Raw genomic sequence first — 18,168 nt, 5'->3', positions numbered from 1 at the left:
TACACCATGGAATACTATGCAGCCATAAAAAACGATGAGTTCATGTCCTTTGTAGGGACGTGGATGAAACCATCATTCTGAGCAAACCATCATTCTGAGCAAACTATCGCAAGGACAGAAAAGCAAACACCGCATGTTCTCACTCATAGGTAGGAGTTGAACAATGAGAACACTTGGACACAGGGTGGGAAACACCACACACCAGTGCCTGTTGTGGGGTGGAGGTGGGGGGAGGGATAGCATTAGGAGATATACCTAATGTAAATGACAAGTTAATGGGTGCAGTACACCAACATGGCACATGTATACATAGGTAACAAACCTGCACATTGTGCACATGTACCCTAGAACTTAAAGTATAATAATAACAATAAAAAGAATGTAATCACATCTTTCTTGAGACAAAAGTTTCATAGAAGACAAAAATAGACACAGGCCTCTGGGTAAAGGTATTGGCAGCGTTCCGATTAAAATACAGCATTCCCTTAACGCTCAATTTAAAATGAAACATAAAGCAACAGAGTATATTAAGCATAATGTTTCTAGGAAGATTATCAGATCTACATTGAAATATTAGCAAGAAGGTATATTTCTATTTAATTACTTAATGTATTCCTGTAATACGACCAAAAGAGATACAGCTACCTCAATGGCTAGCATCAAAACGTAAATATGAACACATCTGCATGCATCTCTGCCTTTTTATTTCATTCTGCCCCTCTGCTGCCAACTTAAAGAACAAGCCCTGACCTACACTGCTCAGAAGTGGTTTAACAATTCCATGTCCAACATGCATCTTTTTTTTTATCAATTATAACCCGCCCCCAAAAAAGTACAAATTGGCTAATTCACTAGCTCTACTTTTTATCATACATTGTTACCTCAGGACATCTATAAAGCTTAGATATTGCAAAATAATTAATTTGGTCCACAATAAACACAGGCACTTTACTAAAAATGCACATATAGACCTATGGTTATAATCCAAGACATTCTTCTATATATGGAGATACTAGCAAAAAGCCCTTTCTTTCACCCTCTTCCACCATTCTAGTGACTAAGTACAGAAGGACATCTAGCTCCAAGAGGCAGGTTAACAAAGGTCACTCCCAGAAGACAGGACTTCCTGAAAACTAACAAAAGCACATTTGAAAAGGAATTATTTTACTACCTCTACTTTTAACAAACTTTTAGCATTAGGACTTGTTTATCCTTTGATACACACCAATGTTAATTAAAATGCACATGTAGAACAATGGTTAGATAATCTGAACTAATCTAACTCACAGCCTCCCTCAGCATACTTGCTCCTCCCCGCACCTGCCACCATCCAATGAACAGTCAGCACACTCTCCAAAACACTAAGCTGAATGACACTGTTGCCGAATGCAACCACTCCTGTGAAATAACAACAACAAAAAATACCTAATGGATGTTACTTTTGTCTTCTACTTTTAACGTGTTGTGCCTTTTTAAACATCTCGAATGACAAGCTGTTTTAAATAGGACTGAAGTTTTCCACTGTCGAGACTAGATATGAAATAAGAACCCATTTGTCCAGTATGTACACAATACATAAAGTATAGCAAAGTTAAATGACATGTACATATTATGCAGGGCGACGGATTCGCTGAAATTTTCTAGTACGTACTAGCAAAGCAAAACACCTTTTGCAACTTCTTCCCTCCCACCTCCCTCAACCCAACAAACAAGTACTGAGAGTAGTATATACTGTTCACAGAGGTGGTTTAACAATTCCACTTCTGAAGACAGTATTTCCCATTTGTTTTTAAAAGCTATTTACAAAAAGCACTATTCTAGTAGTCCTACTTTTAGACATACCACGCACTTCTAAGTATACGGAAAGACTAGATATTTCATATAAGAATTATCCAACATGTACACGGCACTGTTGAATGAAATTGCACACACACAACAATGATTAGAATCTCAGGCGTCTTCTAAATATGACCATCTGGGCCTTGAACCATTCCCTCCTTACTTCCTTCCCTCTGCCTTCAATGCAGTTGACAAGTAGAGGCCATGTATAATGCTTAGAGATGGTTGAACAAATTCATATCCAGAAGGGACTCACAGAAGACAAGCTTTCCTATGAATCTCAGAACAAAGTATATGGAATGTACTGGTTTTACCAGGTACTTTCTCATGTACTGGTACCTCTTTAGATGTTGCAAAATTAGGACTCATTTGTCCATTATATACCCTATACACATAGCAAAACTAAATGCACTAAACATACAGAAAATGGTGCCGAAAATATCCAAATATGAACACTAGCATTTTACCTTTTGCAATTCCTTCCTTCCCACCTGCCCTAAAACACTGTACAAGTATGGATAGTAGTATACGGCTCAGATATGATTTATCAATTCCACTTACAAAGGAAGATATCTCCTGTCCATTGTAGCAAAAATATATTTTAAAAGCAATGTTTTACTACTTCTACATTTAACATTTAACTGGCACTTCTAAACATCTAGATAGCCTAAATATTTTAGATAAGGGGTTAATTTGTCTACTACATATACAGTAGTCTTGAATAAACTGCACACATATAAGGATAGTTATAGTTTGAAAATGCTTTCAAACTAGAAACATTCTGGACTAGAACTCTTTCCTCCCCCATCAACTCAATAATGCTCAAATTTTCTGAAGACAGTATTTCCTAGGAATTGTAAAACAAAATTTATACAATATATTAGTCTACAAACTCTACTTTTGTCATACATAGGCAACCTCTTTAACATCTAGAAGGACTAGATGTTATAAATTAGGACTTGGTTGTACTTTATATCAGGGGTTCCGAACCCGTGGGCCAGATGGGTACTGGTCTGTGGCCTGTTAGGAACTGGGCCCACAGCAACAGTGAGTGGGCAGTACCACCCGAGTGCCACCTCCTGTCAGAACAGCAGCGGTATTAGAATCTCATAGGAGCAAAAACCCTATTGTGAACTGCGCATGTGAAGGATCTGGGTTACATCTCCTTATGAGAATCCAGCGAATGCCTGATGATCTGAGGTGGAACAGTTTCATCCCAAAACCATCCCCCTTGCCCCATTCATGGAAAAATTGCCTTCCAAAAAGCGAGTTCACTGGGCCAAAAAGGTTGGGGACCACTGCTTTATATACACTGTGTTGTTTTACTTATCTGTGTAAAACAGATAAGTAAAATAACACTCACAGACATAAGGGACAATGGTTACTCTTGCCTCACTATGGGCACATGGGCACAGAGCTCTTTCCACCTCCACCTCCTCCCTCCTCCCCTGAAACACAATGTTGTATTACTGAAGAGGTGGTTTGGCCAGTCCCCACTAAAAACATTTCATATGAATGTCAACAAAAAGATATATTCACAAAATGTGTTATTTTACTACCTGCACTTTTAACACATATCAGGCACTTCAGAACATCTAGAAGAAAACCCAGACATTTCCAAAAAAAAAAAGTAAAAAAAAGTACTTAATATTGCCAACCATGTATACAGTAGTGAGGAATAAAACACACACACAAAGCCATGGTTAAAATATGAAAATGTCTCCTAAATATGATCATTCTGGCATGGAGCCTTCTCCTCCTCCTTCTCAGGTCTTCCACCCCAAGTCCTCTTACCCACTGAACAAACGTGGACAGGTCATCCCGATGTCACTTGCAGAGGTGGTCTCACAAATCCATTTCAAAAAGTCATTCCAGAAGACATTTTCTATGATTTTTTTAAGAAGTGAGCATTTGCAAGATGTGTGATTTTATGACTCTTTTATCATAATTTAGCAAAACCTCTTTACATCTAGAAGGGCTAGATGTAGCAAGAGTTCTTTTAAAAGTTTGGGGAGGTCAGTTGAGAGCAGTTTTTCCTATTACATACACAGGTCTTCTATACAGGGCCAGTACATCTTTCCAAAGATCAGTGGGCCCTTCCAGTTGCCCAAATGTGGCTTATCATCCTACCGTTTCTCTTCTGATACAAAGGTATGGTAGATGGGAGATCAACCCCACCTGGTGGATTCTAGCAGTTTCATCCGTCAGGGCTCTGCTCACCTTCTGGACCACTAAGGCCTTGCTTGGTCCATTGTCATCAAGAAGGAGGCAGGCCTCACCCAACTGGGACAGAGTGGTCATCCCAGGCCTCGGTGCTGCAGGGTTCTAGGCCTACAGAGGTGGCAGAGTCGGGTCCACCTGCAGACCTGCCTTCCAGGCCTCACCCCACAGCGCTCTCCACAGTGTTCCCACAGCTGCCAGGCTTCCCACCCCACACACCAGTGCCACCCAAAGGGGCTGCATCCTGAAGGCTTCATCTAGGCCAGGCAGGGTTAGGCCAGGAGGCCCAGCAGCCAGCTGGGTCTGGGCTGACCAGAGGCGGCTGCCTGATGGTCAAAGAGGTGGAGTGGAGAGAGGGGTCCTCCTCTGCATCAAGGCCTGGGCCCTGCTGGTGCACAGCCATGGCAAGGGCTCCAGGTGCCTGCAGGGCAGAGGTTCGCTTGTCCTTAGACCCCAGCTTTCCTGGGAGGGCCATGGGGGAAGTGGCCATGCTCCGATTCTCACCAAGCTCTCTGCGGGAACTCCAGAGTGGCTTCATTTGTTTTATTTTCGGCGAGACAATGTCTCGCTCTGTTGTTCAGGCTGGAGTGCAGTGGCATGATCACAGCTCACTGTAACCTCAAATTCCTGGCCTCAAGCGATCCTCCCACCTCAGCTTCCCAAGAAGATGGGACTACAGGCATGCACCACCACCCCCAGCAAATTTTTCTATTTTTCGTAAAGATGAGGTCTCCCTACGTTGCCCAACCTGGTCTCGAACTCCTGACCTCAGGTAATCCACCCATGTTGGCCTTCCAAAGTGTTGGGATTACAGGCATGAGCCACAGCACTCAGCCTCATAGCAGCTTGTTACTTTATTTGATTAAAAAAACAAAGCACTTTGTAGTTTAAAACCATATGAATATATAATCTGTTACATTTAATGTGTAAACAAAAAATAAAATCCCAAGTGCCCCCAACAGACTGAATGGATCCCCTTGTAGCCAAGTGAATTCCAGAAAGAAAAACTAAAAGAGAAACTAAATTGCAAATTCTAAATGCTCCCTCCCTTTTGGAGTTTAGGCACAACTAACCAGTACATTAAAATAGACATCATAGACTGCCCTAACAGACTCTTTGTGGCAATAAGATACCAAATTCCAGCCTGACTCTGTTACAGCATCACATGACAGGTAGCAGACTCTGAAGGAAATAAAAATACTTTACCCCAAAATATATTTCTTTGACATATTTTGAAATGGCCCTGTAAAGCTGTCTTTTGTGAGGTAAATTTGCATCTATAGAGACACTCTTACCCCTTCCAGGTCTTTCCCAGATCAAGGAGAGATAAGTGAGAATCTGATATTTTTAAGGGCTGAAAAGAGAGGCTTTGAGCCAGGTACGTGGCTCATGCCTATAATGCCAGCACTTTGGGCGGCTGAGGCAGGTGGATCACAAGATGTCAGGAGTTCAAGACCAGTCTGGCCAATATGGTGAAACCTCATCTCTACTAAAAATACAAAAAATTAGCTGGGCATTGTAGTGCATGCCTATAGCCCCAGCTACTTGGGAGGCTGAGGTGGGAAAAATCACCCAAACCCAGGGGGCAGAAGTTGCAGTGAGCTGAGATTGAGCCACTGCACTCCAGCCTGGGCAACAGAATGAGGCCCCATCTCAAAAAAAAAGAAGAGAGAGACCTTTCTTTTTTGGTCATGAAGTGGTTACTAGACACGAATTTTAAATTGTTAATGTTTAAAATGTAGCCAATTCTTACATCTCCAGAAAATTCTTAAAAGAACACTTTTTCCTAATACCCACACACAAAATGCATCTGTCCTGCTTCACTCACTTTCCTACCCTAGCTGGTTAAATAGGCTTAAAATTCAAACCTGTCTTAACACTCATCCAAAAAAACACAATTGGAAAGATGACTACACCCCACCACCACCAAAAACAAATTACCAATTAAAATTTAAAATGCTGAGATTTATTTTACCCAATGTTTTAAAGAACCTAAATCATAAAATCTTATGATTGTTTTTTAAAAAAGGCTTATCAACTGTTACTTCACATGTTCCATCTAGTAGAAAAGTCCACCCAAAGATACCACACATGAATTTTTATAAGTAGTAAATAATTACAGAGACTAAAAATAACCTTGAAACTTAGACCAAGGCTAACTGCCGATTTCTACCCTGTTTCCAGGCTCAAGAATCCTAAAACTAATTCTAAATTGTGAAATTGGAGTCTGTCCCCAGCCAGAGTAGCAGAATTAATGCACCATTAATCTGTTCTGCTCTCAGCCGCTCATTGAAACAGTTACAGTCATTCGATTTTTAGGGAAAAGACAGTACTGCAAAAGTACATTCCAGAGGTCTTTCCATAAAATCCATCCTGTGTGCTCCATCTGCATGTGCAATCTGCTTGTGTATTTTCAGCCAGCTTGCACGGGCAGATTAATGCGTACAATTAGAAAGCAACCTCACAGGCATTCGATAAACTGCCTTCATTATTACACTCAGGAGAGTCCCTTTGGATGTCAATAAAAGCCTAGTTTTCTGCCTGTTAGCTAAATAATTGACAACACTAAAAATAATCAGAAGCAAATGAACGAAGTCAAGAACAAGGTGTTAAGAAAGAGCACATTAAGATTCTCATGGTGGTGCCCCAGGTTGCTATCATGAGCTTTTTCTCCAGCAACTTGGATTTACAATCCGCTCAAGTCCATGGTTGCCCTCTCTACAGAAAACAATACCATTCCTGGTCTGCTGTGCGAATCACACATTGCAGCATGGTGAAGCTAGCAAAGTACTGACTGGTTTGAAAGAATTTCTTATGTACGTTTCTATTTTGTGTTCCTTCGTTTGACAGTTTCAGGAGAAACTAATTTGGGAGGTGGGGGTAGGCAGTCTGGTTGGTCTGGCAAAACCTTTGTGATGTTAAAAATCCAAAGAGCTGGCTGGACGCGGTGGCTCACACTTGTAATCCCAGCTCTTTGGGAGGCCAAGGCAAGTGGGTCACTGGAAGTCAGGAGTTTGAGACTACCCTGGCCAACGTGGTAAAACCCTGTCTCTACTAAAAATACAAAAATTCACCAGGTGTGGTGGCATGTGCCTGTAATCCCAGCTACTTGGGAGGCTAAGGCAGGAGAATCGCTTGAATCCGGGAGGCGGACGTTGCAGTGAGCCGAGATTGAGCCATTGCACTCCAGCCCAAGCAACAGAACAAGACTCTGTCTCAAAAAAAAAAAAAAGCCAAAGAACTTTCCTAGACTTTCTTTTCCACCATAAACTGATTCTAAGAAGGTATGACAAAGACTTGTCATATAGAGGATCCATCTTTTCTAAATCTCTTTTATATTCCTAACTATACAATTGCTGCTTATTTCATGAGCTATTGGTCTTTTAATTTCAAAAGTAATTCAAAACACAATACTCTTTCAAAGAAGAACCTCACGCATATACCTCTTCCCGTGTTTCTCAATAGGCTTTAAAAATCAATTTGAGATCCTTCTCGTTTTTAGCCAACCTCTCTTTTTCCTGGTTAACTGGGACTTTTACAACAAGCAGAAGAAAGAGCAAGAGTGAAATGTGCGTGTAATTGAATTCAGCTCCACTGATAGTAGGCCGGGTGGCTGAGGGCAAATTTTTTTTTTTCTTTACAGAAAAAGGGTGATTGATCTTCTGTATTTAGCTGTTTTACTAAGACTCAAGAAGCTAGAACTATAAAAGAAAGGAGGTTGGACGCACAACTTCTAAAGTTTTTTAAAACTTCAAGAATCTCTTATCCTTTACTTTGCCATATTTAGAACTCTCCAGAGAATGAACCCATTCAACTATCTAGTCCTGTGCCCAAGGCCCCTCACTGCTAAGTAGATCTTCCCTCTTCTGATGTAAAACTAGTATGCCATAGGACAATGACATTTGTTCTCATTTGTGACTCTAGGCTACCAAAGTTGAGAGGTGAAGCCAGCTGAACTTCTGGGTCGGGTGGGGACTTGGAGAAATTTTCTGTCTTACAAGAGGATTATAAAATGCACCAATCAGCACTCTGTAGCTAGGACTGTAAAACACACCAATCAGCACTCTGTGGCTAGCTAGAGGTTTGTAAAATGCTCCAATCAGTGCTCTGTAAAAACACACCAATCAGTGCTCTGTGGCTAGCTAGAGGTTTGTAAAATGCACCAATCAGCACTCTGTAAAACGGACCAATCAGCAGGATATGGGCAGGGACAAATAAGGGAATAAAAACTGGCCACCCCAGCCAGCAGTGGCAACCTGCTTAGGTCCCCTTCCACACTGTGGAAGCTTTCTTCTTTCGCTCTCCACAATAAATCTTGCTGCTGCTCACTCTCTGGGTCGGTGCCACCTTTAAGAGCTGTAACACTCACCACAAAGGTCTGCGGCTTCATTTCTGAAGTGAGTGAGTCCAAGAACCCACCGGAAGGAACCAACTTCGGACACAAAGCCACCAGCCTAGCCCCTAATCTCAACTCTTCAGGCTGAGTCTCGAAATAAATGCTCATTCATTCTCTACCCATGAGAAGAGAGGCAATGATACATTCACAGCCTTCATCTAGTGCCTCCCTCCCACCATATCTCTGCAAGACAGACAGTTTCTCCTGGTGCTTAGCTCCTTAGCTTCCCACTAGTTCCTCACTCAAACGCCTTCCTTAGAAGAAGAGTAGAGAGAGACAGGCTAAGGATTCTGTGATGAAAATTAGAGCGAGGTTCCTTTTAGCTAAGGAGGATGACATCACTTACCAACACTTTCATCCTACCCAATCCCATCTCCCATCTATTTTCTGGCCTGGGTAGCAGAAACACAGTATCTAACTTGCTAAGGACCAAGCGGAGGGTTGAGAAACTTCTCTTCCATTCCTGCCTCTGAATCTTAAAGCAAGAAAGGGCTGCTTATGATAGAGGCAGGATAATTTTAGTGGCATGAGAAATCAGAGGATACTGTGCTTAGAGGAGGAATATGTTGGAGGGTGTCACAAATACGCTCGCCTCGATATGTGAGTGCTCTTAAATTCTGCAAACAAGGAACAACAATGGAGCGAGGCAGGCAGTGAATATTTCATATGAAAGTGGAGTGCCCATTACTGGTTCTGGTGGGACCAGAAATTCATGTACAGCCTCCATAAAATAAAAGTTATATGAGCCTACTCAACAAGGGCCTCTGTAAGAAGGATCGTTTCAAGTGCCTGTAATAGGCACTTTTATGTCATTTACATATGTTATGTAATTCTTGCAAATGGCCTATAAGATAGATACGATCTCTATTTAAGAAAAAAACAAGGGAGGCTGAGGCAGGAGAATGGCGTAAACCCGGGAGGCAGGGCTTGCAGTGAGCTGAGATCCGGCCACTGCATTCCAGCCTGGGCGACAGAGCGAGACCCCGTCTCAAAAAAAATAAAAATAAAAAACAAAAACAAAAACAAAAAAAAAAAACGCTGACATTCAAAGAATTTTAGCGGGAGCTAGTACTTTGAACCCAGATCTGCTTGGTTCTATTTCTACCACGTTTAGAATTAACGTAGGGCCAGAAATAGGATTTGGGTTTTTTTAAATCAATGTGCAGGTAACCTGGCTACCAAGAGTTAGGACATGAGCTTACCCTTAAAGCCTACATAACAAAGTAGATTGTGTTATAAAGCACATAGTAGTTGCCCTGTATCTATTAGCTGCTGTTGTTCACAAATCATACTGCAAATTACCTTGGTGTATGACCACCAGTGGAGAGTTTTGCCAATAACTACTAAATGATTTCTCAATTCTTGTCTACAAAAAAATATAGGTGTATAATAGCCTTCAGTCCATTAGATAAATACCTGGTCAGTTTAGATTCTGCTTAGGCACTTCAGTGCAAACACTCTGTTCCTTATATTGGTATCCTGGAAGTCAACATAAGCAGAAGTACCTTGGATCACCAAAGGATCAGCTCTTCCAAGTTATTTATAATGGAGAATTTCTCAAATTTAGTGTTCTTGACTACTAAAGGATACTTTGGTGAGTAGACATGACTCCCACCTTACTTACACGGTGACAGAGCTCAATTACATAATTAATATAACAGCCAATAACCCAATACCAGGTGTTTTGACAAGTTACCATCACCTGAATTTAAAACCTGTATGAACAATCTGCCTATAAAGGCACAAAGTTCTGGAAACATTAACTTACTATTGTTGATGTTCTCTAAATGCTTCTCTTCTAAGGTTTTCTTCAAGTCTTTTTTTCTCCTCCAGTTTATTGCTCTGAAATTGCAAATATCAAAACATAACTTATTAAAGATGCTTTAAGCAGAGCCATGATGCTAAAGTTACCCAAGGTCCAAAATCCTAAGGTTCAAGTGGCCTTGATAGTCTAATACAGTATCCTGCCAGAGGCTCCAAGATGGTATTCCCTGTCAGACCCACGGGCACTGGACTGAAAGCCAGGAGCTCCAAGTTCTTTCCATAGCTCCCCTCTCCCAACTTGATTGGTATAATCACAGAACCAGTATTTTGTGTTTTTATTCTTTAGTTCAAATGATAGCAACATTTATTTTTTAAGCAGTGCTTTCAAAATGTTTTAATGAAAACATGAAATTTCCATACCAAGTATGTTAAATTAAAATTATAATAAATGGTTAAATAGCTCATACAAAATTTATATATACACCCAAATTCTACTAAAGTATTCAGGAAAAGATTTTCAATAAGACAACCCAACTCGCTTCTGACTTAGAATCAGATACTTAAAGCTGTTGAGGGACTGAACAGCACATGTCATAAAAGAAGCCATCCACTTGAATAGGAAATAGTTGTTTTTTTTTTTAATTAGCTGTTTGGAAAGCCTGGAGATAAAGGGCTTCATATTTGATATTTCTGTCACCATGGCTCTGGCATATTTTAATCCAATTTAAATAACCCAGGAACGTTTGCTTTTTGCTCACCATGACACACTGTCATTTTTTAACTTGCTATGACCTATGAAAAACAAGTAAAATTCCTAGACAACAAATTTAATGGGGAGTTGAAACACATTCTACTATCCAGGAGGATCATGAAGTTTTAAATGAATCCAAGAGAGACAGTAAGCAGCTGGGTTTACTTTAATAAAAAATTGGATTTGCCCAGAAGAGGACCTGTGAAAGGAGAATAATGGAAATCATCACTTTCAAGCCCAAACATAAGTCTGGTTCCATCTTTCAAAGAAAGGAAAAAACTGCTTGTATTGTTCATTTCCATGAAAGTCTTCATTCACTTAAAACTAATTGCTAGTCCCATTTTGAAAGGCAAAATGGATGATTTCAGTTTCAGAAAAAAACTAAAGGAAATTTACTACAGTCAAAGAGAATCAATTATAAGGCAAGCAACTGGATTATTAATGAAACACAGAATTCTAGGAGGCAAACTAATGGAAAATTATAAAACCAAATAAACATGATTCTAGTCTAGGAAAAATTCCTGACTCATGGGCACAAAAGTGTTCCATTGTGATGAGTTCCCTGCCCTCCAGGGTGGGGACTGGGGGGGTTGTGGTGGATCTCAAAGGGTGAAAGACAGCAAACAAGCAGTAATTGTTGATTAAACCAGTATTCAGAAAGCTACTCAGAAAACAGTGAGAAAGCCACAAAAACAGCTAGAGACAAAAGGCTGGATTCCTTTAGCGAGGTCAGAAGTTAAGACCACTGGTTTTAACCTTTTCACTAATAGATTCCAACTCACAAACAGTCACATAGCAGCTAAGTTTTATCCAACAAAAGTCTACTTATGGCAGGGCGCAGTGACTCATGCCTATAATCCCAGCTCTTTGGGAGGCCAAGGTGGGCAGATCACCTGAGGTCAGGAGTTTGAGACCAGTCTAGCCAACATGGTGAAACCTCATCTCTGCTAAAAATATAAAAATTAGTCAGTCGTAGTGGCAGGCACCCCTAATTCAAGCTACTCGGGAGGCTGAGGTAGGAGAATCGCTTGAACCCGGGAGGCGGAGGTTGCAGTGAGGCAAGATCACGCCATTGCACTCCAGCCTAGGCGACAAGAGCAAAACTTCATCTCAAAAAACAAAAAACAAAAAAGGTCAGGCATGGTGGCTCACGCCTGTAATCCCAGCACTTTGGGAGGCCAAGGCGGGCAGATCATGAGGTCAGGAGATCGAGATCATCCTGGCTAACACAGTGAAACCCCGTCTCTAGTAAAAATACAAAAAACTAGCCGGGCGTGGTGGTGGGTGCCTGTAGTCCCAGCTACTCGGCAGGCTGAGGCAGGAGAATGGCGTGAACCCGGGAGGCGGAGCTTGCAGTGAGCCGAGATAGTGCCACTGCACTCCAGGCTGGGTGACAGAGCAAGAGTCCATCTCAAAAAAAAAAAGGTGTGTTTATGCCTCAGAAGTTAATAGTTGATGGAGAAGTATTTTGGGGGGGAAAAAAGTAGTAGTAGTAGTATTTCTGGAGTAGTTGAAAAATTATATTCAATCCCTATTCATATAAAATGCCTATTACATGCTTGGTACCATGTTAGATGCTGGGAATACAGCTACGAACAGAGCAGTGCCCATTCTGGAAAATGTTACAGCCTCGCTGGGGACACAGACAGGAAAGCAATGATGGCAGCGTGCTAAATACGTTAGGGGAGAGCAGTTTGCAAATAACATAGTAAGAATGTAGAAAAAGCACTTAAATGGATTGTCAGGAAATGCTTTCAAAAGTTCCACAGTCACTCAATGGCTACTTAGTGTTAGACTCCATCCTAAGCACAAGAGCCAAGAAGTTGAATAACACTGGGAATATGGTTTCTAACTTCGGGTAAGCTGCATGTTACGAGGGTGCTTCCTTCTATGGAGAGTGGACTCACAGCTTTCTTCATATTCCCCAAAAAGCTGATGACTAAATAAAAGGATAAATACCATGGATCTAATGAGAGATAGAAATTCTAAATGCAACCCAATTTTAAGCAAGAGTGTTTCAGGAGGAGGAGAAGGTAGGAACAGGGTTACTACACTCCATTATATGGGTTGTTCAGCCCAGAGGGTCCCAGCAGGTGGGAGGAGGGTAGGAAAGGAAAGATAGAGCCACTGTTCACCTCACCAAGATTTGTACCGCAGCATGTGGCTGCTTCAGTACAGAGGAGGTATGTTTTTCTGTGTCTCACAAAGACACTATCTATCACAAGTCTGAGCACCCACAGAATTGACTGCCTGAATGGAGAATTGGTCTCTAATTTGCACAAAGGTAACCATGGGCTGGTAGTAACCCAGGATAGGAAAGGGGCGTTCCCAGAACTTACATTTTTAATGTACAAAGGCACAGGAGAATATGTCAGCTCAAGGAAACCCAAGAAACTCGTGGATAAATTGAACAATGTGTATGGAGAGAGGAGTAGAAGATAAGGTTGAGAAAGTAAGAAGGAATAATTATATAGGAACGTATGTGCCAAGTAAAGGAGTGTGGACTTAATGAAACCCAACAGTAAGCCATTATATTAAGCAGGAAAGGAAGTGGCTCACTCTTATAACAACATGGAGGTTAAACTGCAGCAAGGGCCACAGATACACAAGAACCCCTGGGGTGATTCTCACAGTAATCTAGGCCTTAAATTATGAGCCCCAAGTTAAGTCAGCAGGTATAGGGGAGAGAGAAGAAAGGACAGTCTTGAGAAAAACTTAAGGGACAGAAATAATAGGAAGTATGCTGATATGGATATGGGATGAGTAAGAAAAGGAGGAAGAGTCTAAGATTACTATCATTTAAGAGCATCAGGATGAACTTATGAGTTCAATTTTGAATTTATTGGATTTGAGGTATACTTGTGGAATATTTAGGGAGAAATATCAAGCATGCGGTAAAATATATGGTTCTGTAATTTAGAAATATGGTCTGTCCTCAAGATATGGACTGCAGAAATCAGCACAAACAATAACTAAATCCTTAAATGTGGAATTTTTCACCTAAGGAGAGGGGGCCTAGGCCCAGCAGTATCAGAGGAGACCAAGAGATGGGATCTGGTAAGCATCAAGAGTGGGAAAATGAGTAGAAGAAAAGGATCCCAGGGACGTTCGGGAGGGTGAAATTTGAAGGACAGAGTACTTATAATCATTAATATTAAACTTTAATTTTATTTATGTATTTATTTATTTGAGACAGAGTCTTGCTCTGTCACCCAGGCTATAGTGCAGTGGTGCCATCTGGGCTCACTGCAATCTCCGCCTCCCAGGTTCAAGTGATTCTCATGCCTCAGCCTCCTGAGTAATTGGGATTACAGGTACGTACCACCACACCTGGCTAATATATGTGTTTTTGTAGAGATGGGGTCTCGCCATGTTTCCCAGGCTGGTCTTGAACTCCTGGGATCAAGTAATTGGCCTGCCTTGGCTTCCCAAAGTGCTGGGACAGCAGGCATGAGTCATTGCACCCAGTCTTAATATTTAGTTTTACACAAAGCAAAAGTAAGTGAGGAATTTAAGAATCTTTCCTGGGTTCTTTTATTTCTTTCTTTTTAAGAGCTGGGGTTTCACCATGTTGCCCAGGCTGGTCTCAAAGTCCTGGGCTCAAGCAATCCTTCCTTCTTGGCCTCCCAGTGTCCTGGGATTACAGGCATGAACCACTCCGCCCAGCTGGATTTTTCAATTAAGAACACCATTGGTGATCTTAGTTAGATTAGAGAAAGAAAAGCCAAACTCAGCCTACCAACAAATGAGGAATCGGAGAAGGAAAGGAATCAGAGAAGATAAATTCTTAAGCTAGCTGAGCCATGTATCCCCTGGGGAACTTTTTTTTTTTAAATAGAGATTCTTTGGTTCAGGTGATTGTTAGAGAGTCAGTCCACAGAGTGACATTTGGGAACCAATGTGGTAGAGGAGTCTTTGAAGAAGTTTGAACCATAATGCTTGGGACAGAGGAGTTGAAAGCAGACCACAATACAGAAAATTTGTTTTTACTGTGAGAGATTTGAGTAAGATTAAATCCTAAGAAAGAAAAACAAAAACAAAACAAACAACAAAACCAGAAAGTGAGAGGAGACAGGAGCGTAACTGATGGAGAAGCAAGGTCCCTAGGGAGATAGGAGGGAAGATGACATGGTGAGCACAGGTGGAAGAATCCATGGTACCAATGAGGAAAGGGACCTTCTGATTCCTCCTGAGATAGGATGGGGGTAGGTGCAGCAAAGGGAGAGTAAGAAAAGAGAAAAATAAAGATACTTAAGGCCAGTGACCTTTATTTCCTATGAAGTAAGAGACAAGGTCACATGCTGCAAATGAAAGAAGAGTATAAGAAGAATATAAAGCCAGCAAGAATCTTGGTAATTGGGGTTGGTCCCCAGTTACAATGCAAAGAAAAAAAAATGCTGGGCATTGGGCATTGTGAAAGACCCAGCTGAGATGAAATCTCAGAAATGCGGTGTGGCAAAAGAAAAAACAAAAGTCACATACGTTTTTCTCTCCAGCAAACTCATTCATGTGGGTTTAGTAGAAATGAAATAATTGAATCCATCCAATTCATGCATAAAAATAATAATACTCTCTGTGCCTCCCTTCCAAGAGGCTGATATAATAGATTCCAATGAGATAGTGTTAAAGCACTTCTTTACATTTATGATTAGGTTAGCGAACCTTTACTGAGTGCTCACCAAGTGCTAGGTATCGTACTAAGATCTTTGCACATATTGCATCCTCTAGTCCTGCCAGTCTCATTATTACATTATTATACCCACTTTACAAATAAGGTAAGTGAAGCACAGAGAAGCTATCAGCCTACACTCTTAGCACCACATCTTTATTTCAGAGATATTAACATTATAACATTATGGAGTTAGTGAGATCCTATTACATTTCAATGACCAAAGGTTTAATGTCTCCACCAATTCACCTACAAAGAAATGCATGATGTAGGAACCACATTTCTTGGAAACACTGATGTTCCCTGAAAGTTTTCAGAAATGGAAATGTTTCCCAGTTTATATAAACAACATTGAAATAATTTCCTCAATGTTGAGTTTACCCCTAAAATTGTTCTTAAACTGGTAGCCCTTACTACTTGCTTCCTAGAAATAAGAAAGCAACAAGTGTAATTCCTTAACATGTACCTGTATGCATCTCTGCATCTAATATGCAGAACTTATTTTCCACCAGTTAGTTCCTACTTCACCATATAGCATTAAAACTAACTGTGCTTCTCAGTGTCTGCATAAAACACTGTGACTTCCAGTGCTTCAAATGACTTTGGCAGCCATAGCTTACTGGAAAGAGCAAGGAAAGGTGTTGGAAGTCACTCAGATCATTAGCTGGTTTCCTGAATTCTCTGAGGTTATGATACCAAGAGGTTGGGGGATCAAATGAAGTACAGTTGGGCCTCCTTATCTATGAGTCCCATATCTGCTGACTCAACCAACTTCAGATGGAAAATATTTAGGGGATGAGGAATAGATGGTTGCATCTATACTGAATATGTAACACTATTTTCTTGTCATTATTCCCTAAACAATACAGTATAACAACTATTTACACAGCATTTACATCATATTAGGTATGATAAATAATCTAGAGATGATTTAAAGTATACAGAAGAATGAACATAGGCTATTGTAAATACTACTCCATTTTATATAGGATTTTGGTATCCATTGTGTTGGGGGGGGTGGGGGAGGCAGGAACCAATCTCCCATATCTAAAGGGTAGCTGTATTTGGAAACTATATAATACTGCATATTATCTCAAACATATGTAGATCAAAAGCAGAATAAGATGAACCTAGGAAATAGAGTCTTTAGAATGGAGTTAGAAGATTTTCATATTTTAGGTTTGTGGGGATCACGAAAGTATGGGAAAATAAAATTATTATTTATCATGTGATTATGGGGGGAAAATGTGATTTACTCCCATAGCACTAAATTTGGGTGAAATGCTTGCTGTGGGGAGTTAGGAAAATCTGTCTATTTATGCTGAAAGAACCAGTGGCAAAACACTTGCATCTGGTAGACTGCTTTTTTACTCTAATACTCTAATGTCTTAGAGATATTGTCTCTGCTTTATAGATTTCTTGGAAAAGAAATCAATGCATCATTATAAAACCACATGAGTAGTATTAGTTTCCTATTTCTGCTGTAATAAATTACCACAAAGTTAACAGCTTAAAACAATATAAATTTATTATCTTACAACTCTGGAGGTCAGAAGTACAAAATGGGTCTCAATGGGCTAAAATCAAGGTGCCAGAAAGGCTGTGTTCCTTCTGGAGGCTCAAAGGAAAATAATCAGTTTCCTGGTCTTTTCCAGCTTCTAGAGGCTACCCACATTCCTGGGCTAATGGCCCCTTCCTGCATCTTCAAAGCCAGCGGTGGTGGGCTGAATCTTTCTCCTGGTATCATCTCTTCTTTCTCTATCTCCCTCTTCCAATTTTAAGGACCCCTGTGATTATATTGGGCACCTGGATATTGCAGGATACACTGGCTATTTTAAAGTCGGTTGATTAGCAACCCTAATTCCACCTGTGAACTTAATCACCTTGCCCATGTAAGGAAACATATTCCTAGGTTCCAGGGATAGAACGTGGACATCTTGGGGTGGAGCATTATTCTGCCAACTACATGAATTATAAGCTATTTTTAAATCAATAAATATCAAATACACAATAGGCCAGCTATTTCCCCAAATCTTTGCTCTCCCTAGCCCTCTGAGACTTGGCTTTAGAATGTGGATGGTAGAGGAGGGTAAGAAAATACCTTTTTCATTTAGTGCTAAGCAGTGGTGTGCTGGTCAACATTTAATCAGGTCTAGCAGGTAGGAGGAGGAGGGGAAATTAATCTGTAGCATTTACTGATTTCCACATCGTAAATATTTTCCACCACAGTCAGTTTTAAGCTGACAATGATGAAGCCAAGTAGCTCAAAAAATCCTGAAAATGTCACAATTCTCACAGTACAAGCCAGTACAAGGAAGCTACAGCACACCACTCGAAGTATATATACCGTGACAGACTCTAGTCTAGGGAATGCAAGTTACACTCCTGAACTGAACACAACTGAAGTATACCAGTGCTGTCTCCAAATTTCTCCTTTTACCCATAGGATTAACTCTTCATGGGCCCGCCTGACATGACTGAATACTAAGGAGCTGGTTGACTTTCACACCTTTCTGACTATGAAGGATT

General features: G+C 40.7%; 1 protein-coding gene across 1 annotated transcript in view; it reads right to left on the bottom strand.

Annotated features, from left to right (window-relative positions):
* Positions 1–18,168, bottom strand: part of EPSTI1 (epithelial stromal interaction 1 (breast)) — a 116,755-nt gene that overhangs the window by 64,915 nt on the left and 33,672 nt on the right. The window contains exon 6 of the mRNA XM_011940372.1: positions 10,224–10,297. Coding sequence (XP_011795762.1) covers positions 10,224–10,297 — 74 coding nt within the window. The remainder of the gene's footprint in view (positions 1–10,223; positions 10,298–18,168) is intronic.

This window comes from Colobus angolensis, unplaced genomic scaffold (genome assembly GCF_000951035.1).
Source record: "Colobus angolensis palliatus isolate OR3802 unplaced genomic scaffold, Cang.pa_1.0 Scaffold101, whole genome shotgun sequence".
Lineage (NCBI taxonomy): Eukaryota > Metazoa > Chordata > Mammalia > Primates > Cercopithecidae > Colobus > Colobus angolensis.
This window is presented reverse-complemented; position numbering and strand designations above follow the sequence as displayed.